Raw genomic sequence first — 25,771 nt, forward strand, 5'->3', positions numbered from 1 at the left:
GATAAATGTGAAGTTATCCACCTTGGTGGCAAAAATAGGAAAACAGATTATTATCTGAATGGTGGCCGATTAGGAAAAGGGGAGGTGCAACGAGACCTGGGTGTCTTTATACACCAGTCATTGAAAGTGGGCATGCAGGTACAGCAGGCAGTGAAAAAGGCGAATGGTATGCTGGCATTTATAGCAAGAGGATTCGAGTACAGGAGCAGGGAGGTACTACTGCAGTTGTACAAGGCCTTGGTGAGACCACACCTGGGGTATTGTGTGCAGTTTTGGTCCCCTAATCTGAGGAAAGACATCCTTGCCATAGAGGGAGTACAAAGAAGGTTCACCAGATTGATTCCTGGGATGGCAGGACTTTCATATGAAGAAAGACTGGATTGACTAGGCTTGTACTCGTTGGAATTTAGAAGATTGAGGGGGAATCTGATTGAAATGTATAAAATCCTAAAGGGATTGGACAGGCTCGATGCAGGAAGATTGTTCCTGATGTTGGGGAAGTCCAGAACGAGGGGTCACAGTTTGAGGATAAAGGCGAAGCCTTTTAGGACTGAGATTAGGAAAAACTTCTTCACACAGAGAGTGGTGAATCTGTGGAATTCTCTGCCACAGGAAACAGTTGAGGCCAGTTCATTGGCTATATTTAAGAGGGAGTTAGATATGGCCCTTGTGGCTAGGGGGATCAGAGGGTATGGAGGGAAGGCTGGTGCAGGGTTCTGAGTTGGATGATCAGCCATGATCATAATAAATGGCGGTGCAGGCTCGAAGGGCCAAATGGCCTACTCCTGCACCTATTTTCTATGTTTTTCTATGATGTTTCAAGTATCGCTGTCTCCCATCGCCCCTTGATAGGACCGTGTTGTTGCTCGGAAAACAAGCCCAGGGCTCCCACTGATTCAGCGATCTTGGTGTGTTGCAATGATTTTATATGTTCATACGGGGAAAATATGTGCTGTGTGTTTAATATCCAAACGTTACTTAGAATGTTATGATGCTGTTGACTTATAAGTGACTTGTATAACCGTATAACAATTACAGCACGGAAACAGGCCATCTCTGCCCTTCTAGTCCATGCCGAACGCTACTCTCACCTAGTCCCACCAACCTGCACTCAGCCCATAACCCTCTATTCCTTTCCTGCCCATATACCTATCCAATTTTTCTTTAAATGATAATATCGAACCTGCCTCTACCACTTCTAATGGAAGTTCGTTCAACACTTACTTCAAGCTCCCCTGTCCTCCCCTGATAATTGACTTATCACTATTTTCATGTGAGGAAAATATGCGCTGTGTTTAATATTAGATTCGTTAGATAAACCCTTTTAGAAAGGAAATTGTGTATTAGCCACTTATCACCTATATTCCGGTTGTGATTAACGCCTCCCCCCCCCCCGAACAGAATCGCCAAAAATGATTTGTAGGAAAAAATTGGCACATAAACACATGCGCACACAGGTGCCCGCGCAAGGCTTCATCGTCATGGGAGTCTTTCTCGGGGTAAACACAACATATTTGACAGCTACTCTTGTCCGTTGGCAACCTCACCCCCCCCCCCCCCACACACACACACACACACACACACACACACACACACACACACACACACACACACACACACACAAATATTGTCAGCTGGTCCGCAAGAATATTGTCAATATTAAACCGGTCCGCAGTGTGAGAAAGGTTGGGGACCTCTGTCTTAAGCCACCACATCCTTCCTAAAGTGTAGCAGTCAGAACTGTATGCAGTACTAAACCTAACCCAGGTTTTATACTGCTACAACATGACTCCCTGACTTGGCACCCCAATCGGTGAAGGCAAATGTGCTCTACACATTGTTTAGCATCTTAACTCATTGTGTTACCACTTACAGGGAGCTGTAAACTTGTGCCCCAAAATCCCTCTGTACCTCATAAGGCCCTGCCATTTACTGTGTACTTTCCTCTTGCATTTGACCTTCAAGGTACACATCTCAGCCTTCTCTTGATCAAACTCTAATCTGAATCCTTTGGCAGCCACCTCATGATCCACAGCTCCAGTTTCTGTCACCTCTAAACTTGCTAATCAGTGTACTTTTTTTTTGTCATTAGCATTAGGGATTCCCAACCTCGGGTTCACAGACATGGCATTGGTCCATGGCATAAAAAGGTTTGGGAACCCCTGATTTAGATACTCAGTGGCTACTTTATTAGGTATGCTTGTATACTTTGTTAATGCAAATATCTAGGCAGCCAATCATGTGGCAGCAACTCAAAGGATAAAAGCATCCAGCCACGGTCAAGAGGTTCAGACTAAACATCAGAATAGGGAAAGAGATATGATCTGAGTGACTTTACTGTGGAGTGATTGTTGGTGCCAGACAGGGTGGTTTGAGTATCTCAGAAACTACTGATCTTCTGGGATTTTCACACACACAACAGTCTCTAGGGTTTACAGAGAATGGTGTGGGGAAAAAATGAGTGGCAGTGCTGTGGAAAATGGCCAGTCTGGTTCATGCTGACGGAAAGGCGACAGTAACCACATGTTACAACAGTGATATGCAGAAGTGTATCTCTGAACGCCAGCATACTTGACCTTGAAATGGGTGGGCTGCTGCAGCAGCAGACCTCTGGCCACAAAGTGACATGGTCCCAGCACTGATCTTTGGAACATCACTGTTCTCTTCAGTCAAGCTAATTTTGTACCAATCTACCAAGTCTTCATGTGCCTTGATCTTTTGCATCAGCCTAGCATGAACCTTCTCCAGTGCTTTACTGAAGTGAAGTCCATGTAGACAGCATCCACTGACCTACCTTGGCCTGATTTATATTGCAGTTTGGGAAGGTTGCTTGCTGTTTTTATAGTGTTTTTTTTTAAAAAAAGCTGCGATACTTTCTCAGTCAACCTTTACAGCCAAGCTGGCTGGGGAAGTTTGATATGCCCTGAGGTTTTGGAAAGGTGCTTGAGGTGTACTTGTTTCCTTTTACCACTCATCTGTGTGCAATATACATCTCCTGATTTTAAAGCAGAAGGAATTGCTTTGGTGCTGACGTTGATATTAGTGTTCCCACTGACGTGGATGAAAGTTTTTTTGACCTGAAATATTGTACCCCTCTGACAGATGTTGCCTTACCAGAATTGTATTTCGATTTTCCAGCAACTACATTTTGTAGTTCACTTGAGTAAAAAATCCTGAATGCAATTTTGAGATTTATAGAGCAACTAAAGCTCTTTTGTGTTTTTGTCAGTGCAGAGAATTTTGTTCTGCAGACCCAATCTTTCAAGCATGGTTACCTGAAGACCATAAATTCAGACTGACTTCAGGAAGTCTGTCTTTATACAGGAGACATTGACGAACCTTTCAGCTGATCAGCTCACCTTGGTAGGCATGAAAGCAACATGAAGCCACAATTGGCTTCAGGCCACCTGGCTAACAAAGAGGAACAATGTGTATCCAAATTGCTGAGTTATCACCAGCCTTGTTTACTTCGCATCTGTGGTCCAAATGTACTTTACTGAAATGTCATCAAACTAAATTGGACATTGAGCCACTATAGATAACTCAGTACAAGGAGTAGATTTTAAAGAGCTAGAGGTCAAAGTCAGCTGAATAAATACAAGATTGTGAAAAAGCTCCAAAAAAAAAGGAAATTGGACAGACTGAGCCAGGATTGGAATCTATGGATCTCAGTGAACAAGGGCTGAGTGAGGCAAGGGAGCTGAGCTGTAGAAACTGGTTTATTTACCACCCTTTCCTGGAAGCTGGAATTTTAGCTATAGATTTTCAAAACTATTTTAGTATTTTAGCAACCTGCCTACTGGAAGGAGGAAGCAAAAGAAGGACCTAGACCATAGAAATCTACAGCATATTACAGGCCCTCTGATCCACAATGTTGTGCTGACCATGTCACCTACTCTAGAAACAGCCAAGAATTTCCCTAGCACATAGCCTTCTATTTTTCTAAGCCCCATGTACCTATCAGACCCTATTGTATCCACCTCCACCACTATCGCTGGCACTGCATTCCACACACCCACCACTCTCCTCCCTGTACCTACTTCCAAGCACCTTAAAACTATGCCCCATTGTGTTAGTTAATCCCACGGCTGTAAACTCAATCCCGTGGTTGATGAAGGCCAACACACCATGTGTCTTTTTAACAACACTGTCAACTGCGCAGCAGCTTGGAGTGTTCTGTGGACACGGACCCCAAGGTGTGTCTGATCTTCACACTGCCAAGAGTCCTGCTATTAATATACTGTATCTTCAAATTTTACCTACCAAAATGAACCACTTCACACTTACCCGGGTTGAAGTCCGTCTGCCACTTATCAGCCCGGTTCTGCATCCTACTGATGTCACGTTGTAACCTCTGACAACCCTCCAGGCTACCCACACCACCCCCAACTTTTGGGTCATCAGCAAACTTGCTAACTCACCATTCTACTTCCTCGTCCAGGTCATTTATAGAAACCGCAAAGAGGAGGGGTTCCAGAGCAGATCTCGGCCTGAAACGTCGACTGTACCTCTTCCTAGAGATGCTGCCTGGCCTGCTGCGTTCACCAGCAACTTTGATGTGTGTTGCTTGAATTTCCAACATCTGCAGAATTCCTGTTCCCTGTGGAACACCACTGGTCTCTGACCACCATGCAGAAAACAAGCCATCTACAACCACTTGGCCTTCTGTGGACAAGCCAATTCTGGATTCATGAAGCAAAGTCCTTTGGATCCCATGCCTCATTATTTCCTGAAGGTGCCTTGTATGGGGAACCTTATCAAATGCCTTACTGAAATCCATATGCACTACATCCACTTCTCTACCTTCATCAATGTGTGTTGTTACAGCCCCAAAGAATTCAGTCAGGCTCATAAGGCATGACCTGCCCTTGACAAAGCCATGTTGATTATCCCTAATCAGATTGTCTCTCCAAATGCTCATAAATCTCAGGATCTTCAACAACTTGTCCACCACTGAAGTAAGACTCGCTGGTCTATAATTTACTGGGTTATCTCTACTCCCCTTCTTGAACAAGGGAACAACGTTTGCAACCTTCTAATCCTCTGGTACTTCTCCCATCCCTATTGATGATGCAAAGATCACCGCTAGAGGCTTAGCAATCTCTGTAGCCTTGGGTATATGTTGTCCGGACCTGACAACTTAATACTTTTCAAAAGCTCTAGCACATACTCTTTCGAGGCATGACTACACAGGCACGTGGACGTCAACAAGTTACACTAGCAAGAAGCATTTAAAAGGAGAAAATTTTTTCTTCAGCAATTTGATCGAAGCACAATTGAGCAGGCGCATGGATGTCAGCAAGTTAGACCAGCAGGAAGAATTAATAAATAAGACAGCTGTATAGAGCAGGCGTCAGAGTACAAGTGAGTCAGAGTAGGAGGGCTTTGGCTCAATGGGGCTTTGGTGATAATGGGTCTAAGCGCGGTTAGCTACATTTGAAGAATAGAAACAGAAGGTATGTCTGTGAGGCTGGTGTTCTGTACTGGGTGTCAGATATGGGAGGTCCGGGAGACTCACACCCTCCCGGACGGCCACATCCGCACGAAATGCGTCGATTGCATTAGGGAACTGGAAATGCAGCCTGGTGACCTTTATCTGGTCAGGGTAAGTGAGGAGGTGATAGAGTAGTCACACTGGGCCTCATAACAGAGATAGTGGGTAACAGTCGGGAGAGGGAAGGGCAAGAGGCAGATACTAGAGAGTGCTCCCAGTGGCTGCCCCCCTTAATAAGTACAATAAGTACTCCTGGTTGAGTACTGTTGGGGGGGGGGGGGAATGGCCTACCTGAGGGAGGCAACCGTGCCTCTGACACAGAGTCTGGCCCTGTAGCTCAGAAGCGTAGGGAAAGGAAGAGGATGGCAGCAGTGATAGGGGACTCTATAGTTAGGGGGGGGGGGTCAGACAGGCGATTCTGTGGATGCAGGAAAGAAGCACGGGTGGTAGTTTGCCTCCCAGGTGCCAGGGTCTGGGATGTTCCTGATCGCGTCTGTGATATCCTGAAGTGGAAAGGTGAACAGCCAGAGGTCGTGGTACATATTGGTACCAATGACATGGGTAGGAAAAGGGAGGAGGTCCTGAAAGCAAACTAGAGGGAGTTAGGAAGGAAGTTGAGAAGCAGGACCGCAAAGGTAGTAATATCGGGATTACTGCCTGTGCCATGCGACAGTGAGTATAGGAATAGAGTGAGGTGGAGGATAAATGCCTGGCCATGGGATTGGAGCAGGGGGCAGGGATTCAGATTTCTGGATCATTGGGACCTCTTTTGGGGCAGGTGAGACCTGTACAAAAAGGACCGTGCTCAGACCGTTGGTTTGAGATGTGTCTATTTTACTGCAAGGAGAATTATGAACAAAGTGGATAAGCTTTGTGCGTGGATCAGTTCTTGGAGCTGTGATGTAGTGGCCATTGCAGAGACTTGGATGGCTCAAGGGCAGGAATGGCTACTTGGAGGCCCAGGCTTTAGAAGTTTCAGAAAGGACAGGGAAGGGGGCAAAAGAGGTGGGGGCTTGTCATGGCTGCAGAAAAGGAGGAAGTTATGGAGGAATTGTCTACTGAGTCTCTGTGGGTGGAAATTAGGAACAGGAAGTGGTCAATAACTCTACTGGTTGTTTTTTATAGACCACCCAATAGTAATAGGGACATCGAGGAGCAGATAAGGAGACAGATTCTGGAAAGCTGTAATAATAACAGGGTTGACGTGGTGGGAGATTTTAATTTCCCAAATATTATAACCATATAATATTGACTGGCATCTCCCTCGAGCGAGGGGTTTAGATGGGGTGGAGTTTTTTAGGTGTGTTCAGGAAGGTTTCCTGACACAATATGTACAAACATTTGTAGATAAGCCTACAAGAGGAGAGGCTGTACTTGATCTGGTATTGGGAAATGAACCTGTTCAGGTGTCAGGTCTCTCAGTGGGAGAACATTTTTGAGATAGTGATCACAATTCTAGCTCCTTTAACATAGCATTGGAGAGGGATAGATCGGAGCAGACAAGTTAGAAAGGGTTTAATTGGAGTAAGGGGAAATATGAAGCTATCAGGCAGGAACTTGGAAGTATAAATTGGGAGCAGATGTTCTCGGAAATATACAGCAGAAATGTGGCAAATGTTCAGGGGATGTTTGCAGGAGCTCTGCATAGGTCTGTTCCAATGAGACGGAAAGGATGGTAGAATACAGGAACCACAGTGTACAAAAGCTGTTGAAAATCTAGTCAAGAAGAAAAGCTTATGAAAGGTTCAAAAAACTAGGTAACGATGGAGATCTAGAAAATTATATGGCTAGCAGGAAGGAGCTTATGAATGAAATTAGGAAAGCCAGAAGGGGCCATGAGAAGGCCTTGGCGAACAGAATTAAGGCCCAGAGCATTCTACAAGTATGTGAAGGGCAAGAGGATAAGACATGAGAGAATAGGACCTATCAACTGTGACAGTGGGAAAGTGTGCGTGGAACTGGAGAAGGTAGCTGAGGTACTTAATGAATACTTTGCTTCAGTATTCACTATGGAAAATGATCTTGGTGATTGTAGGGATGACTTGTAGTGGACTGAAATACTATAGCATATAGATATCAAGAAAGAGGATGTGCTGGAGCTTTTGGAAAGTATCAAGTTGGATAAGTTGTCGGGACCAGAAGGGATGTACCCCAGGCTGCTGTGGGAGGCGAAGGAAGAGATTGCTGAGCCTCTGGCGATGATCTTTGCATCATCAATGGGGACAGGAGAGGTTCCAGAGGATTGGAGGGTTGCAGATGTTGTTCCCTTATTCAAAAAAGGGAGTAGAGATAGCCCAGGAAATTATAGACCAGTGAGTCTTATTTCAGTGGTTGGTAAGTTGATGGAAAAGATTCTGAGAGGCAGGATTTATGAACATTTGGAGAGGCATAATATGATTAGGAATAGTTAGCATGGCCTTGTCAAAGGCAGGTCGTGCCTTACGAGCCTGATTGGATTTTTTGAGGATGTGACTAAACACGTCAGAACACGCTGGAGGAACTCAGCAGGTCGGGCAGCATCCGTGGAAAAGATCTGTTGATGTTTTGGGCCGGAACCCTTCATCAGGACTTAACACATTGAACGTAGAGCAGTAGATGTAGTGTCTATGGATTTCAGCAAAGCATGGGATCCAAGGGGACATTGCTTTGTGGATCCAGAATTGGCTTGCCCACAGAAGGCAAAGAGTGGTTGTAGACATGTCATATTCTGCACGGAGGTCGGTGACCAGTGGTGTGCCTCAGGGACCTGTTCTGGGACCCTTTCGCCTTGTGATTTTTATAAATGACCTGGATGAGGAAATGGAGGGATGGGTTAGTAAATTTGCTGATGACACAAAGGTCGTGGGTGTTGTGGATAAATGTGGAGGGCTATCAAAGGTTACAGTGGGATATCGATGCAAAGGTTACAGTGGGATATTGATGCAAAACTTGGCAGAGAAGTGGCAGATGGAGTTCAACCCAGATAAATGAGGTGCTTCATTTTGGTAGGTCAAATATAATGGTAGAATATAGTATTAATGGTAAGACTCTTGGCAGTGTGGAAGATCAGAGGGATCTTGGGATCCGAGTCCATAGGTCACTAAAAGCTGCTGCGCAGGTTGACTGTGGTTAAGAAGGTATACGGTGTATTGGCCTTCATCAATTGTGGGATTGAGTTTAAGAGCCGAGAGGTAATGTTGCAGCTATATAGGACCCTGGTCAGACCCCACTTGGAGTACTGTGCTCAGTTCTGGTCACCTCACTACAGGAAGGATGTGGAAGCCATAGAAAGGATGCAGAGGAGATTTACAAGGATGATGCCTGGATTGGGGGGCATGCCTTGTGAAAATAGGTTGAGTGAACTCAGCCTTTTCTCCTTGGAGTGACGGAGGATGAGAGGTGACCTGATAGAGGTGTACAAGATGATGAGAGGCATTGATCGTGTGGATAGTCAGAGGCTTTTTCCCAGGACTGAAATGGCTAGCACAAGAGGGCACAGTTTTAAGGTGCTTGGAAATAGGTACAGAGGAGATGTCAGGGGTAGGTTTTTTACACAGAGAGTGGTGAGTGTGTGGAATGGGTTGCTGGCAGTAATGGTGGAGGCAGATACAATAGGGTCTTTTAAGAGACTCCTGGATAGGTACTTGGAGCTTAGAAAAATAGAGGGCTATGGGTAACCGTAAGTAATTTCTAAAGTAAGTACATGTTCAGCACAGCTTTGAGGGCTGAGGGCCTGTATTGTGCTGTGGGTTTTCTATGTTTCTGTTTGTTTAATGTCTATTAAGTAATTGAGAATCCTAGGTGTTCCTGGAGGGCAATTAGAAAAGTTGTCAATTTGATTGATAACTTCCAAAGGTGAAGATAGCATGAGATAAAGGTATGTAACAGATGTGATTTCAAACTGTTCACTGTGCTATTGTTTCAATGGGTGTCTGTATCGTCATTAATATTAGTTCATGCTTCTTAAAGGCTTCAGTTTTATCCACCAGCAAGTTTGTTTTGGCCTCTTCATAATTTTCTTCCAGATGTACTATCCTTGTCATATAGCACAGACAGGTTCTACCACTTGGAGTACTCAGCGAATCCCTGCACTCGGTCCCCAGGGCTTTTCACGTGCTCAACTAACTGTTTTCGCCTGTAGAAGCTGGCTCCTCTACCTCGTGCAGTGAATTCCAGATTTTTAGCACTCTGGGCATAACATTTCTTCCTCTATCTTAATATCCTATGACTTCTGCTTATAGGAGAAAGTTCCCTATTCCATCTGTGTCTATGCCTCTAATTTTTTTGAAAAACCTTTTGTTTCCTGCACTGCTCCAAGGAAAGTAAACCTGGCTATTGATAACTTGTAACTCTAGGCAGTTTTCTGGTTGTTCCATGCACCCTTACCAATGTATTCCTGATCTTCTTGTGTGGCAGGTAGAACTGCACATAAGATTCCAGCTCTGGTCTAATTATTTATGAAATTGTACCATAGCCTGCCTGTTCTTGTGTTCAGCACCCCTGCTACTGGAATCCTGTATGTTTCATTAATTTTGCTGCTTTCAGGTATCTTCCATTTGCACAGCAAATTCCTCTGTTCCTTAGGTTCCCCAGGGCCTTATTATTCATTGTTAGTATTCAAGTCTTGTTTATCCTACCAGAATATATTTCCTCTGTCTTTCAGGATTAAATTCTATCTACCATTTGCCTATTACTTTTACCTAAATTACCAATTTAATTGTACCCAAATTAACATAATTTTGCAGCTGAAGGCTGCCCAAGTTGCTATCACACCACCAATTTTCATGTCGTGTGCATGATATGATATTCCTATCAAAGTGCAATTCTCATAAATCTGAGTTTTCTCACAGGAGAATGTCCGCCTGGAGTTGATGGGATTTGTATTACTGCTGTGTGATCTATGTGTGAGAGTCTAGGCCACATTCATTTACTGGAGGTTTGTTTGAACCACAAGTTCAAAGTTCTTTTTCAGTATATTGTGACCATGACCAAGAGCATTGACATTGGTTATAAAGGGAATGATGCAGACTGTGCTCGACAAGGTACCCAGGAAGTGTTTCACATGTGAAAGCAAATGCAGCTTTTCGTTCCCAGAAAAGCCAAAGGAAATTGGATCATTATTATGTTCCTGCGAATTTTAGGGTTTGAGGAAGAGATTTCTATTGAGAGATCCTTTTGTCTTTCAAAGGAAGTGTGCAAAGGAATGAGACATACCTGCTTTGCACCTGGTTATATCAGCCATGATGCAGTGCAGGTAGCTGAACAAGCTAAATGGGCTGTTTCATCACTGCAAAACTACCACTCTGCTCCTTGTATGACAGCAATTGCTGCAGTTCCTAAAGAGCACAAATCTTTGGAAACTTCAGGGCTACAGAAAATATTTATGTTTTCTTTTGCATCACTGCTGTCTTTGTAATGTAGAATGTGTGGCACTTATTCAGTGTTCATTCGATTGTTTTAAGTACAGTTTTCTGATGTAAATGGTTATTCAGGTGAGTCATATGGCAAAGAACCTTTTGCTTTTGCAAGGGATAAAAATGGCTTTGGAAGCAATGGAAACTAAAACCCACTGTTCAGGTGGACCTGACATCAGCTGTGTTTGCCCTGTTATCAAGAAACAGTAGCTCATGGTTTTTGTGACTATCCAAGCCTAGCCACACGTAGATTAATGGGCAGCGGTAGCAGCAAGAATTATCCTCAGCTTGAATCCCACCTTTTCAGTTAATATTGTATCTCTGAACTCAACCATTCACATTGCTGGTGGATATGCGCTCTAACAGCCAAGGTTTTCATCAATTAAATCGGTTCTTTGGTCCAGCTCTTTCATGCTGGGCTGAAGATGTTATCAGCAGTAGTTCTGCTTTGAACATGTTTGGCCTACATCCCTCTGGACTTTTCCATCCATGTTTCCCTCAATGCCATTATTGTACGTGCAGCTCATTCCATACATTTGCCTCTCAGAGACCCTTTTGAAATATTTTCCCCTCTTACCTTAAGCTTATGCCCTCTACCCTTGGGGAAAAGACTGACTTTTTGTCATATCTATGCCCTGTATGATTTTATAGACCTCTCTAAGGTAGCTCCTCGGCCTGCTTTGCTCAACAGCCTATCCAGTCTGTCCTTCTCACTCCAGTCCAGGCAGTATCCCTGTGAATCATTTGTGCACCCTGTAGCATAACCGTTCCATTCCCCTAGTGTGGTGATGCCAGATGTATCCCAACTCTGATAATCAGTGGGAGTATACCATGCACCTCAACCACTGCACTTCCTCTCTCAGGCAACTATGTATTTGAACATGTCTACAGAAAAGGGCAATGCCATCATGAAAGATCCCACCTACACTGCCTATGGACTGTTTGTTGAACTCCCATCAGGGTGGAAGTTGCATAGCATCCACAGCAGAACCACCAGACTCAAAGCAGCTACTTTCCCCAAGCAGTAAGGCTGATCAGTGTCTCCAGGCAGTCCTGTGCCTTGCGTCACTTCATGGGCATACAGTCTATGTATGGTGTGTATAAGCTATCTTGTGTTTATTGCTGTTCTAAACACCGCAGTGTTACAGGCAAATGGGTTACACACACAAAATGCTGGTGAACGCAGCAGGCCAGGCAGCATCTATAGGAAGTACAGTCGACATTTCAGGTCGAGACCCTTCGTTAGGACTAGCGGAAAAAGAGAGAGTAAGAGATTTGAGAGGGGGAGATCCAAAATGATAGGAGAAGACAGGAGGGGGAGGGATGAAGCCGGGAGCTGGAACGTTGATTGGCAAAAGGAATGCAAGGCTGGAGAAGGGGGAGTATCAGGACGGAAGGCCTTGGAAGAAAGAAAGGGGGAGAGGAGCACCAGAGGAAAATGGAGAACTGGCAAGGAGTTATTGTGAGAGGGAAAGAGAGTAAATAAATTGGGGATGGGGTAAGAAGGGGAGGAGGGGACCGTTTATGTCCTCGCTCATCTTTTGTATGTTCAAGGGGCATAGATATTTTCTTTTTGTTTGTTAAGGGGACTTGTTACCTTTTTGCTATTATTGCTATTAATTGCTATTATTATGATGCCCAAAAGACTGCAGTTGCTGGAACTTGTGGCAGCAAACAATCTGCTGGAGGAACTCTGGTTGAGCAGAGGGACGTGGAAATAATGACCATTTTGGGTTGAAACCCTGCTAGAGAGCTGAGAGGGGTGTTGGCCAGTATAAAGAGGGGAAGTGGTGAAACGAGCCAGTAGTATCAGTATAAAGCAGAGGAGTGATGAAACAGCATCACCAATCTGGTTCCATACATGGAGTTCTATGCTTTGCCACTGGGGTTCAGCTTGGATTTTGCCAAGTAATTCTACAAAATGATCTAACTTTCAGAGGTTAAATCGGAGGTGACTCTGGAAATCAGCATTAGCAGTCTAGTATCAAAGCTCTGGTAAAGATGAAATTCACCCGAATTTGGTTCTGGGTGCAGGTTTCTCTTCACGTGTCGAACATTCTGATTTCCCTGTACTCAGCTGTAGCCCAAACCATCAGTGGCTGCCATTTCAGAGCAGCTGGCTCATCTTTGCGTTACTGTACTTGAGAGTTTCTCTGGTGAGCAAAGTGGAACCACTCAGACTGAAATATTAAATTTGTATGTTATTCAAGGGTTGGGTGAAGATGTAGGTCTTACTCTTTTCTACAAGTATGTGAAGAGCAAGAGGATAAGACGTTAGAGAATAGGACCAATCAAGTGTGACACTGGAAAGGTATGTACAGAACCGGTGGAGATAGCAGAAATGAATACTTTGCTTCAGTATTCACTATGGAAAAGGATCTTGGTGATTGTAGGGATGACTTGCAGCAGATTGAAAAACTTCAGCATATAGACATTAAGAAAGAGGATGTGCTAGAGCTTTTGGAAAGCATTAAGTTGAATAAGTCTCCGGGATCGGATGAAATGCACTTAGGCTACTGTGGGAGGCGAGGGAGAAGATTGCTGAGCCTCTGGCAATGATCTTTGCATCATCAATGGGGATGGGAGAGGTTACGTAGGATTGGAGAGTTGCAGATGTTGTTCCTTTATTCAAGAAAGGGAGTAGAGATAACCCAGGAAATTATAGACCAGTGTGTCTTACCTCGGTGGTTGGTAAGTTGATGGAAAAGATCCTGAGAGGCGAGATTTATGAATATTTGGAGATACATAATATGATTAGGAATAGTCAGCATGGCTTCGTCAAATGCAGGTCGTGCCCGATGAGCCTGATGGAATTTTTTGAGGATGTGACTAAACACATTGATGAAGGTAGAGCAGTAGATGTAGTGTCTATGGATTTCAGCAAGGCATTTGATAAGGTACCCTATGCAAGGTTTATTGAGAAAGTAAGGAGGCATGGGATCCAAGGAGACCTTGCTTTGTGCATCCAGAATTGGCTTGCCCACAGAAGGCAAAGAGTGGTTGTAGATGGGTCATATTCTGCATGGAGGTCGGTGACCAGTGGTATGCCTCAGGGACCCTTTGGGATACTTTCTCTTTTTGATTTTTATAAATGACCTGGATGAGGAAATGGAGGGATGGGTTAGTAAATTTGCTGATGACACAAAGGTTGGGGGTGTTGTGGATAGTGTGAAGGGCTGTCAGAGGTTACAGCAGGACATCGATAGGATGCAAAACTGGGCTGAGAAGTGGCAGATGGAGTTCAACCCAGGTAAGTGTGAGGTAGTTCATTTTGGTAGGTCAAATATGATGGCAGATTATAGTATTAATGGTAAGGCTCTTGGAAATGTGGAGGATCAGAGGGATCTTGGGGTCCAAGTCCATAGGACACTCAAAGCTGCTATGCAGGTTGACTCTGTGGTTAAGAAAGCATACGGTGCATTGGCCTTCATCAACTGTGGGATTGAATTTAAGAGCCCAGAGGCAATGTTACAGCTGTATAGAACCCTGGTCAGACCCCACTTGGAGTAGTGTGTTCAGTTCTGATCACTTCACTTACAGGAATGATGTGGAAACCATAGAAAGGGTGCAGAGGAGATTTACAAGGATATTCCCTGGATTGGGGAGCATGCCTTATGAAAATAGGTTGAGTGAACTCGGCGTTTTCTCCTTGGAGCGACAAAGGATGAGAGGTGACCTGATAGAGGTGTACAAGATGATGAGAGACATTGATCGTGTGGATAGTCAGAGGCTTTTTCCAGGGCTGAAATGGCTAACACGAGGGGGCACAGTTTTAAAGTGCCTGGAAGTAGAGACAGGAGATAGCAGGATAAGTTTTTTTTTCATGTAGAGGGTGGTGAGTGTGTGGAATGGGCTGCTGGCGACGGTGTTGGAGGCAGATAAGATAGGTTCTTTTAAGAGCATCCTGGACAGGTACATGGAGCTCAGAAAAATAGAGGGCTGTGGGTAACCTTAGGCAATTCTAAAGAAGCACATGTTCATCACAGCATCGTAGGCCGAAGGGCCTATATTGTGCTGTAGGTTTTCGATGTTTCTAGATACTATGCTGTTCCTCAGTCACTGAGGCTTTCCTCAGTCACTGCTCTTCAGCTTGCACTGCCCCCTGGTGTTCCCTCAGCATGCCATCTGTAACTCTGCCGTGTATGTGCTGTGACCAGCAATAAGCATCAAGTCCCAAGGACGCACTGTGAACCAGCTTCATTTCTATGTCTAGGTTGTGGCTGGGTGAAGAACACTTTTACAGCATGAAAAAGCGATTCACTGCTTATGCTACTACTGTGTCAAAGCAGCTTGCTCTGGTATTGAATACTGAAGAGCACAGTGCAGAAACAGGCCCTTCAATGCATGATGCTAGTCAGAAAGAGTTCTCTATCTGTCCATGGCCCTTCCATTTGCTATCTGTTCATGTGCCTACTAAATGCCTCAACAGCATTAATGAATCTGAATACCTACCATGTTGAACTTTTCCCCTCACACCTTGTAGCTATGCTTCTCATGATTTTCTATACTATTAGGTCACCCTTCATCCTCTGACATGCTTGTCTAATACATTCTAATCCAGGAGACATGGTGTGATCAGAATTACAAAAGTGGCATTACAACTGTAGGTAATCAGCACCCCGGCTAATGATGTTCATCACCGTATACTTGTGTTGTCATCAGAGAGCTATGTACTTGCACCCCAACATCCATCTCCATCAATGCTGCTTACGATCTTATTTACTGTTGGTGAGTGTAGTTATCTCTCACATCCTTGTGGCTACTAGTAATGTTTAAATCCAGTTTGAAGTCCGATTTGATTAGGACTTGAAATTCAAATGGAATCTTGCAAGCTGTGTGCCGGAATGATGACTAGGATTTCTCAGACCAGGTCACTGCCTCAGAATAAGGTCAGACATGAAGAAAAATCAAAAGATGAGTCACTTATTTCATAGAATCATTGAAATCTACAGCACATTACAGGCTGCTTGGCCCACGATGTGCCGTGTAACCTATTCTAGAAACTGCCTAGAATTTCCCTACCTCATAGCCCCCTATTTTCCTAAGCTCCATGTACCTGTCTAAGAATCTCTTGAAAGGCCCTATTGTATCCACCTCTACCACCTTCGCTGGCAGTGCATCCCCTCTGTACCTACTTCCAAGCACCTTAAAACTATGGCCCCTCATGTTAGCCCGGGGAAAAAGCCTCTGCTATCCACACAATCAATGCCTCTCATCTTATACAGTATAGCCTCTTGACATATATTTGCCCTCAGGTTTTGTGACTTGGCTGCTCTAAGGATTAATATCATAGACTGGGAACGGAGCAGTACAACATAAGAACAAGCTCTTGACCAAGTTTGTGTCTAACAAGATACTAAACTATTATATGTGATCTACATCCTCAGACAGCGGGTTACACTATCTAAAAGCCTTTTAAGCACCACTATCGTATCTGCATCCAGCAGACCTTTCCAGGCACATACCACTGAGTACAATAAACTTGCGCTGTGCCAAGTATTTGATATTGACTTCAAAGACATAAGATGTAGCAGAAATAGGCCATTCAGCCCATCAAGTCTACACCACGCCTGATGTATTGTTCCATCTCAGCCCTATTCTTTTCCCTTCTCCCTGTAACCCTTAACACTCTTACCAGACAAGAATTTGTCACACACTGCCTTAAATTGCCAGTGACGTCCTCCAGAGCCCTCTATAACATTGAATTTCACAAATTCACCACCCCCTGACTGAAGAATTTTCCCCTTGTCTCAGTCTGGGCACCTTGCTGTGTTATTAAAACTTCAAACTTAAATAGCAAATGTATTTAGTTTTGTTTCCCTGGCTTCTTGCTGCATTTTGACGAATCAGAAGCTGGTCCTGTTTGACTAATTTGGAGTTTGTTACTGGTTTTGGTGTGCAGGTAAAGGAGACAATAGAGGTAGATTAGCACTGTAGTTCACTGATGCCCACCACACATTGCCAAAACTTTTGTCTGCTTTTAATTGGTATGGGCTTAAGGGATGAGGGGTGGGCATTGGGGATGTGTTTTTGTTGCTTTATCCCTTTAAGCTGTATTGTGGTATAGCAGCACCTAGAATGTAAACCTGTTGGGTGCTTGGTCTCTGGTAACACTTGATATGGGCAGTGCAATAATCTATTGATGGAGAATTCCGAATGAGATGCAACAAATTGTTTTTGTTTTCAGTTAAACATTTTATTCACGGAAGTACTACTTCTCCAGCATTAAGCAATGGTTTGATTGTAAATCAGTTGACATTGGGAATTTGTACATCAGTTTGGGGGCAGAGTGGACTATACATGGTGGAGTCTTCATACCATTCAGACCATCTCCTTGGTTAACTTTTGTTCTTTTTTACCGATTGCCCATTCTTGGCGTTGAAATGGATGAGACTAACAGAGACTGAAATGTGATGTCTTCTTCTCCAACAGATTGGCGACATTGTCAAAGTGACCAGAATGAACATCAGTGGCCAGTGGGAGGGTGAAGTGAATGGTCGGCAAGGACTCTTCCCCTTCACTCATGTCCAGATCATCGACCCCCAGAATCCTGAGGAGAATGAGTGACCTGAAGGTCTGAACATTTGGTCACCTCCATCTGCCTGTTCATCACACAGTCAGCATCAACATTTGGTGCATTGCTTCCAGATTAAAGGGGGACACATCATTTTGCAATGGAAAAGCGATTGGTTTTTTGAGTATCTGCTTAGCTGCTGGAATTTAACGTTTCTGTCTGAGCTGTTCCCATTTCCCATTAAAACAACACCATTACTAACCAGTGGAAATAGAGGAGAGGAACAGCGTCAGTCCCGGTGCCTCAGATTGGAACTTGTAGTCAACTGGGATAAGTGTGTAGTTGGCCAAGCCCCGAAAACTTGGAACACTCAAATGGATATTCCTCCTTCCTATCTTTATCAATAGTGGCATGCAGGGATGTGACTGAGACTAAATACTGCATTATCCTGAACAATGTCACAGCTGAATGAATGAGGATCTGAACTCACCAGAATGTTTTTCAATCGTTTTCAATACAACGTACATATATATATATATTAGCCAGTTGTGCTGCAAACAACATGTAGAGGAGTCACCAGTGTTTTTGGATGCAATCAGATAGATAGCTGTAGATAACAATCATGGATGTCTGTTATACAATTCTGTCACACCTGTAAAACAAGCTTTTAAAGGGGAAACACTCTGAATAGACAGCAACAGAATTAATCATCCAGAAAAGTTGCCTGCAGGAGTCAACATACATTTTGTGGAGTTGGGCAGTATCAACCAAGACGTTTTGGGTTTGAAAGCGGGTATTCTGCAGACTTGCCTGGGGACTCGTGTTTCACTCAATGAGGAGCTGTTCGTATCTCGGAATAGGAAGGCCAGGGTTCCACTTTTAACAATCATCCTTGTCTGTTGTTCAGGAAATTTAGAAACCTACGAAGCAGGCAGAAACTATTCCCATGGAAATATGTGCCTTTTTGTTTTGGAAATAGTTTCCAAAGTGAAAGTTTCTTAGTCTACCACCTTGATGGCTGATGTGTGTCAGACAAGAATAAGTGCATTATTAACCACGTGCATCCCACTGCCCTATCAGTAGTGCTGATCTAGTGCAGGTGATGATGGCAGGAGTTGAGTTTGCTTCGTGGCTGTGTTGTGTATAATTTTTGTTGATTGACACACTTCCTCACGTACACAATGTGCAAGTGCACAGCCTCTCAAAACAAAGCTATCCTTTGACAGAACAATCCAATCTCAAACTGAGCTTTCTTTGACTTCTATCCTCAGTTTTAGTTGATTTTATTTGAAGTTCAAGACTACATTAATACATGTGCACTGAATTAATGAGCTGTGTGAGAATATTGTTAACTAGAGTGCAACACTAAAAGCTGAGGCTTGTCACCCTGCCACACCTATTAATGGCTGCCCATTTGGGCTTGGTCAGTAATACCAACACAAATAATACCTGTTGAGTATTATACAGAAATTGTCCACCACGACCACAGGACTCCGAGGGGAAGGATTCTTCTCTGGGAAGGTCAGTTGATCATTGGTTTCCAATATCTCAGCAGTGGTGGGTGAATAAATGGTAGCTGCCATGCATGGGCAGGTGAGAAATTGTTGCTAACTGGATTTTCTTCAGATAGGGTGTTTTTTTTTAATCTGTTTTGTGGCCCCTTGAATAGTGTTTGACAAGTGGGCATGATTGTTGATCAGGTTCATATTTCACACAGCATTAAACAAATGCCTTGGTAGTTCTGCTGCAGGGGAGGGGGAAATGTCACCATCAAACCAAAGTACGTACCTAGTGCCTAAAAATCTCAAGCTGTGGAAGGAACCAGGTTGAAGTAGATTAGGTATCACAGTCCTGTCTGTTTAGAAGTGGGTTTTTAGAACTTGAGCAAATACAAGAATCAGTAAAAAGATGTTTTGAATATCTGTTTCATATTCCTCCAGCTGTGATTCTGGACTTGCTGTGTGAACAGGTCTTGGGTCATAATGAAACAGCAATGTTCATCCAGTGCACTGTTCAACACAATCATTCAATGTTTTGATGTCTCTATGCATCTGCTGATGGTAATATTTTCGGCCTAGTTTTTTTTCCTTCATCAAACCACTATGGATCCCTTGGCTTGCCTGCCAAGTTATTACACTGGACTCCTGAAATTGTGTCTAGTTGCCTGGAATACATTGAGGATGGGTGATGTTCTTATAGCTCTCTGAATGGGTTCCAGTTTCTGAGTGTTTCCCCTTTACAAGTTGATAGCACATGACCCGCTTCTGTTCCTGCTTAGTTTATGTCCGTTCACAATATTTTAATTAGGCTTGTGCCATGGGAAGGAAATAAAGCTGGTATTTGGTTCTGGAAGGTGTCAAACACTGAGTGCAGCCTGAAGCTGAACCAAACTGTGCAGGGCAGATGTACCCACCTTCACTTGCTTGCCTTCCCACTACATCTGTTGCCAATAAAACTTGTTTACAACACTTCAAACTTGCAGAAGTTTTTAATGCTTAGATGATCACAAAATACCTCTGGTCTACGTGCATGTTAGTGACACTTTTATTTTTGTAGAGAGCTTTTGATGTGTGTTCCAGAAGCGCCATTGAATGCCTTTTGTTTAACCTTCTGGGAATGGAGAGCATTTGCCTGAGGAACAGTTCATGTCATGTCTAACCTTTGACTGAATAAATCTTGTATTTTAAATGCAAGTGCCAAGAACTAAGCTTTGCTTGCAACCCCAGTAAATCCATAAAATACCCTTAACTGGGCAGTTTTGAATCTTTTGATTTGTTTCAGAAGTTAACAGTATTACAAATTGGCCTTTTTTTCAGGGGACATTAAGAGTATGTTTTACTTTTTGTTCACGATGTAGTGTCTTAGTTTTCTTCACTGAATTCAATTGTGGAAGTATCCCAGCAGATCAGTGTGTTGCTGGTTTGTATATAGCAAATAAACTTTACATTAATCTACAATTTCCCTTTACTATTCTGTACCTGCATTATTAATACAGCTATTGTTGATATCAGACTGGAGAGATATAAAACAATAAAGGGAATTGTATAAACTCCACACACTAGAGCATTGCAGTCTTGGGAATTGGAGTCCTGGTTAATTATTAAGAAAGTTTAATGGTGAAATCCAATTCAAATAGATCTACAGTCCACCTTACCTCAAGTTTATTGGTGTGACAGAAGCATTTGATCAATGTTGTGGCTTTGCTGTCAGGAGTTGCTCTTTGAATATTGTTTGCAGCCGCAGGCTGCTGTTTCTCCAAATAACATACCATGGCAGATGCAGCTTGTAGTTTTGACGTGTAACATTTCCGCCACTGACAGATTGGCAATGAGTCAGTTGCTGGCTAATTTTAGCTTATTTGTTTTTTATCTGTAGAGCTGTGGTGGATGCATATTTGCTACAAAGCTATGGGTTCAGTTGCTTGTTTTTGGAAGTGACATGTCCCGATTAACTTGCCTCATTCTCCAGCCCAGCTTTGGGCAAGCCCAAGTTCCCCAAACAGCAGTATTAAGTAATCCTTTAGGTCTAGTTACATTTACTGTGTGGAAGGCTGCTTTACATTATGTATGCATTAAGGGAGACCCTGAACAGTGTAAAGGGCAGTAAAAGATCTTCTAGGATAATATGGGCCTCAAATGCTTAATATATTCCTGACTGGAAAGCAGCTACTTCTGTTCATTACCCTTGTGACTAGTTAATCTGATATCTGGCTGCTGTCTGGTCTTGAGTAGGGGGTTACTTGTTTCTTCCTTTTTAATCTCTTGCAATCTTTTGTTTCAATCATGGTTTGCGATTCCTATCTCAGCACAACCACTAGTACCCCAAACCACCCAGGTCTCCTAGTCACTGACCATTTTAGTTATATTTAAATATTAAGTTTTAGGGTGTGTATTCAACACTGAAATGGAAACAGTACAAATGGTCTGAAATGATATTGGGGCTGTTGCCTTAAAACACAATAAAATGATTAACTCTTGCAACTGTATAATTGTTTTACTGACTGATCCAGACTTGTTTCGATGCAACCTCTGTCAAACTCCATAAGCATTGAGCAGGTTTTGAAAAGATGGCCCCATGGTATGAACTTCAGGTAACCTTATGTTCCTCATCCACTCCCGCCAGTCCACCCAGGTTCCCCGTTCACCTGTACCATTCCTACCCCTTGTCTTCCCCCGTCTGCCCATCATACTCTCCCCTCATCTGCTGCCACCCATCACCTTCCAGTCTCTGTCTCCCCCTCTTGCCTCTAGACACTGGATATCTTCCCTGTATACTCAGTCCTGATGCAGATTCCTGAGCCAATAGATCAACCAATTTCTGCAGTTGCTGCCTGACAGAGTTCTTTTGGCTGTTTGTTGCTTCATTTTCCAGCATGGAGGTCGGGGATCATCAGCTCGAACTGGGGAGCAGATGGACAGATGCAACCATCTGGCTGGATGAGGCAGGCTCAATGGAATGGAGTGACAGTTTGTGTTGGTTCTTTGCCTATATTAGGCAGGATGGTCATGGTGGTGCACCTGAGAATGCAGGTATGAACCTGGAGCGGACTGGGGCTGAGGACGGCAGTACAGGGGTCATTGGGTGGGTCACAGGGAGCACTGCCCCACTGAGTGGTGGGGAACTGGTGTCAGGGAGCTCTGGGAAAAGTTGCATGGAAAGACGGGCCTGTATAGCCATGGAGATGGGAGGTGGAACAAGAGTCCCAGTGGGCTGGGCAGTAGCAGGGTGTGTAGGATCAATGCTACACTGAGAATAATCAATGTCGTCAGCCTGACCTTGGATCCAGGTAATCTTTGGGTAAAAATTCATCTGCTGACCAAGGTCCCAGTGAATGGCTAACAGATGTTTCATTTTAAGCTTGTTATAGTAGTTACAGTTGCATGGATTGCAGCGCCACTGCCCCACACATACAGTGACGTAGATTTGTTCTAACTTCCAGTGCTCTGTGGAGTTTGCACCTTCTTTGACCATGTGAATTTTGTCTCTGGTCCATTCCCATGTCCCATAAATTGATTGGGAGATTGCCCCTAGTGTGGAGGAGAGTGGTAGAATCTTGAATTGTAGCATGAGAGCAACGTGGGATTAATATAAATGGATAGTTGATGGTTGGTTCAGACTTGGTGGACTGAAGGGCCTGTTTAGGCCCAGTTCTTTCATTGCCTCCTGCGTATGAAACACTTGTTGGGTTTTGCCTGTGTCCATTGACTGACTTGCTAGGTTTTGGCATGGTGGCACATTAATCCAGCAGCATGCTGTTTGTATCGAGTCTTCAACTTTCACTTGCTCATTGACTGGGTTAGGGTGATCATGTGATCGTGACAGACTCTCTGATCTGTCATGATCACATTTTATAGCAGGGCTGATGATGCCTGTGGAACAGTTTCCACGACTCTGCAATGTCCTGTGGTTGCAAGCCCAGCAGTTGCAATACCAAGCCATGATGCATCCAGATAGAATGCTTTCTGTGGTTGATCAATTCGAAAAAAATTAATAAGGGTCAATGGCAACATGCCAAATTTATTTAACATCCTGAAGAAGTAGAAGCATTGGTGAGCTTTCCTGGTTGTGGTGTCAATGTGGGTGGTGTTCACTCCTAGAACTTGAAGCTTTTAACCTCGGCACTGTTGATAAAGACAGGAGCATGTGAGTCCTGTCTTCCTACAGCTTGTTCTTTGAGTTTGATCCCACCACTCGCCTGCCTTATCAATCTGCCTGCTACTTCTCTGGTGACCTTGGGTACAATTGCCTCTTTGTGTAGTTGGCAATTAGCTTTCAGATGTTTCATCACCAATTGAGGTGACATCCTCAGTGCTCAGTTATCACCTTGACTGGTGGTGAAACATCTGCAAGCTAATTGCTGAGCTCGCAAACACCGCAACATCAAGATAATTGATTGGATGGTGGGGGTGGCTTGTGCAAATGGGGGAAGGTTAATGCTTTGCTGGTGCTTGTGCATGGGAGGGGGAGGGGGGCTCAGGTTCTAATGTTTTTGTCATTTATTCTTTGCAGGCATCCAGAAAACAGGAAAAAACCCAAAGAGTGAGGATTTCAGGTTGTATACTGTATACATTCTCTGCCTCCATCATCACCTCTCACGGGAAACATTCCCTCTAACCTCTTACTCCTATGACTTTAACATCAGAAACAGGTTTATTGCCACTGACAAGTCTTGAAATTTGTGTTCGAAGTAAATTTATTACCCAAAGTACATATATGTCACCATATACAACCCTGATATTTATTTTACACAGTAAATCTAAGAACCAATTGAGTCAATGAAAGACTGCACTCAGCAAGACGAACTGTGTAAATACAGAAGAAATTAATAAATAAGCAAATACTAAGATGAAGAGTCCATCGGCTGTGGGAAGAGTAAGTGGCGTTATTGCCTCCGGTTCAAGAGACCGATAGTTACGGGAGAATAACTGTTCCTGATGGCAGCAGCAAGAAGAGAGCAGGGTCTGGATGGTTGGGGTCCTTGCTGGGTGCAGCTTTCCTGTGACAGTGTAGGCATAGCAAATTACTAGTCATAGAACACTACAGCACAAAACAGATCTATCATTCTATCTAGTGCATGCTGACTTGTTATCATCTAGTGTAATCTACCCACACCTCCATACCCCTCTCATTCATATATTTACCTAAATTTCTCTCAAATGTTGCAGTTGAACTTGCATCTATTTCTGCTGGTAATTTGCTCTACACTTGCACAACCCTCTTGAGTGAAGTCCCTTTCAGATTCTCTTTAAATATTTCAGCTTTCACCCTTAAACTACAGCTTCTAATGGGAAAGCCTGTTTGCATTTACCCTATCTATATCCCTCGTAATTTTGTATACTGTGTTACAATAAAAATAAATCAGTAGTGCAAAAGAGGAATAGTGAGGTAGTTGGCGTTCATTAACTATTCAGAAATCTGATGACTGAGGGGAAGAAACTGTTGAATGTGGGTCTTCAGGCTCAAATACTACCTCCGTGATGGTAGTAATGACAACAGTGTATGTCCCAGATAGTGATGCTGCCTTTAGAAGATGTTCTTGATGGTAGAGAAGCTTGTATCCATAATAGAGCTGGCAGAGTTTACAACGCTGAAGCTTTTTCTGATCTTGTGCATTGATCGCTCCTTACCAGATGGTGATGCGACCAGTCAGAATGTCACCACATCTGATGAAATTTGCTAGAGTCTTTGGTGACAGATCAAACTCCCAATGAAGTATAGTTGCAAGTGTGCCTTTGGTGTAATTACATCAACATGTTGGATCCAGAATAGATCCTTTGAGACACTGGCGTCTCCAGAAACTTGAAACTGCTCACCCTTTCCACTGCTACCCCCTCAATGAAAATTGGTGTGTTCTCCCAACTTCCCCTTCATGAAGTCTACAATCAATTCTTTGGTCTTGCTGATATTGAGTGCAAGATTGTTATTGTGACACCACTTAACCAGCTGATCTATTTCATTCCTAAACATCTCATTGCCATCAGAGTTTCTACCAACAGTGCTTTATTAGCAAATTTGTAAGTGGTTTTTGAGGTGTGCCTAGCCACGCAGTCATCAGCATAGAGGGAGTGATATTCCAAGAGATTAAACCTTAACAAGCAGTAGAAAACAGAAGCTCTTGGCCTGGGCCATGCTGCTATTTCCACAGCCCATCATACACTGGCACATCGAACATCAATATTCCTGTCTCATCACCCGACCCCACCTGATAATGCAGTCTGGATTTCTCATTGATGGAGAAGGATGTTAGCTGGACTACACCAGATTTTACCCAGTGCCACACTAACCTAATCCAGATAAAGAACACTGGCCAAAATGACTCCACATCACAAAGCCAACGGATGAGGCAGTGGCCCACCTGGCCTACCCTGAGAAATCTCTCATCATTAGCAGCTGATGTTGCTAAGTTTTCTGTACTCTGGCCAAAACCTGGCAGAGCATGGCTGACAATTACCTACCCAGCAAGATGGTCTTCAAATTGCAAGCTGTTTTGAGTTTATCTGTGGCAGTGATCAGGGAGTCAATCTACTCACTAGATGAGAACTGCATCTGGGAAAGCTGGTCTTCCTTTTCCTTCAAGGTGTGAAACACACTTTATGTAAAGCATTCACTGCAGAATCAGGAAGTGGTCAGTGAGCTTGTACACAAAGCTGATTGCCTTCTCTGCTAACCCACCATGAAGGCAGATCGGGTTTAGTTTCACGTTAGCAGAGTTTAGATAAAAACAATGATACCTGACCACATTGAGTAGATGCACAGCATCAAGGCAGAGAACAGATATGTTGAAGCCCTTCCTTCGATCACCTTTAACTTTTTAACTGATCTATGAACATGCCAACCTCAGAAAAGCAAGTATGCAGACCATCACTGCTT

At 43.7% G+C, this 25,771-nt stretch overlaps 2 protein-coding genes across 3 annotated transcripts in view; one reads left to right on the top strand and one right to left on the bottom strand.

Moving 5' to 3' along the window:
* The window catches only part of crkl (v-crk avian sarcoma virus CT10 oncogene homolog-like), a 74,804-nt gene extending 53,423 nt beyond the window's left edge, over positions 1-21,381 (top strand). The window contains exon 2 of the mRNA XM_072243470.1: positions 17,320-21,381. Within this exon, the coding sequence (XP_072099571.1) occupies positions 17,320-17,454 (135 nt within the window). The 3' untranslated portion in view covers positions 17,455-21,381. The remainder of the gene's footprint in view (positions 1-17,319) is intronic.
* Positions 1-25,771, bottom strand: part of klhl22 (kelch-like family member 22) — a 211,770-nt gene that overhangs the window by 13,348 nt on the left and 172,651 nt on the right. The window contains exon 7 of one of the 2 annotated variants that reach the window (XM_072243468.1): positions 21,264-23,897. The exons of the other annotated variant lie outside the window; for it this stretch is intronic. Within the exon in view, the coding sequence (XP_072099569.1) occupies positions 23,784-23,897 (114 nt within the window). The 3' untranslated portion in view covers positions 21,264-23,783. Of the gene's footprint in view, positions 1-21,263; positions 23,898-25,771 lie in introns of those variants that run through there. 2 annotated transcript variants of the gene reach the window in all.

Source organism: Mobula birostris, chromosome 25, assembly GCF_030028105.1.
Source record: "Mobula birostris isolate sMobBir1 chromosome 25, sMobBir1.hap1, whole genome shotgun sequence".
NCBI classification, from domain to species: Eukaryota; Metazoa; Chordata; class Chondrichthyes; order Myliobatiformes; family Myliobatidae; genus Mobula; species Mobula birostris.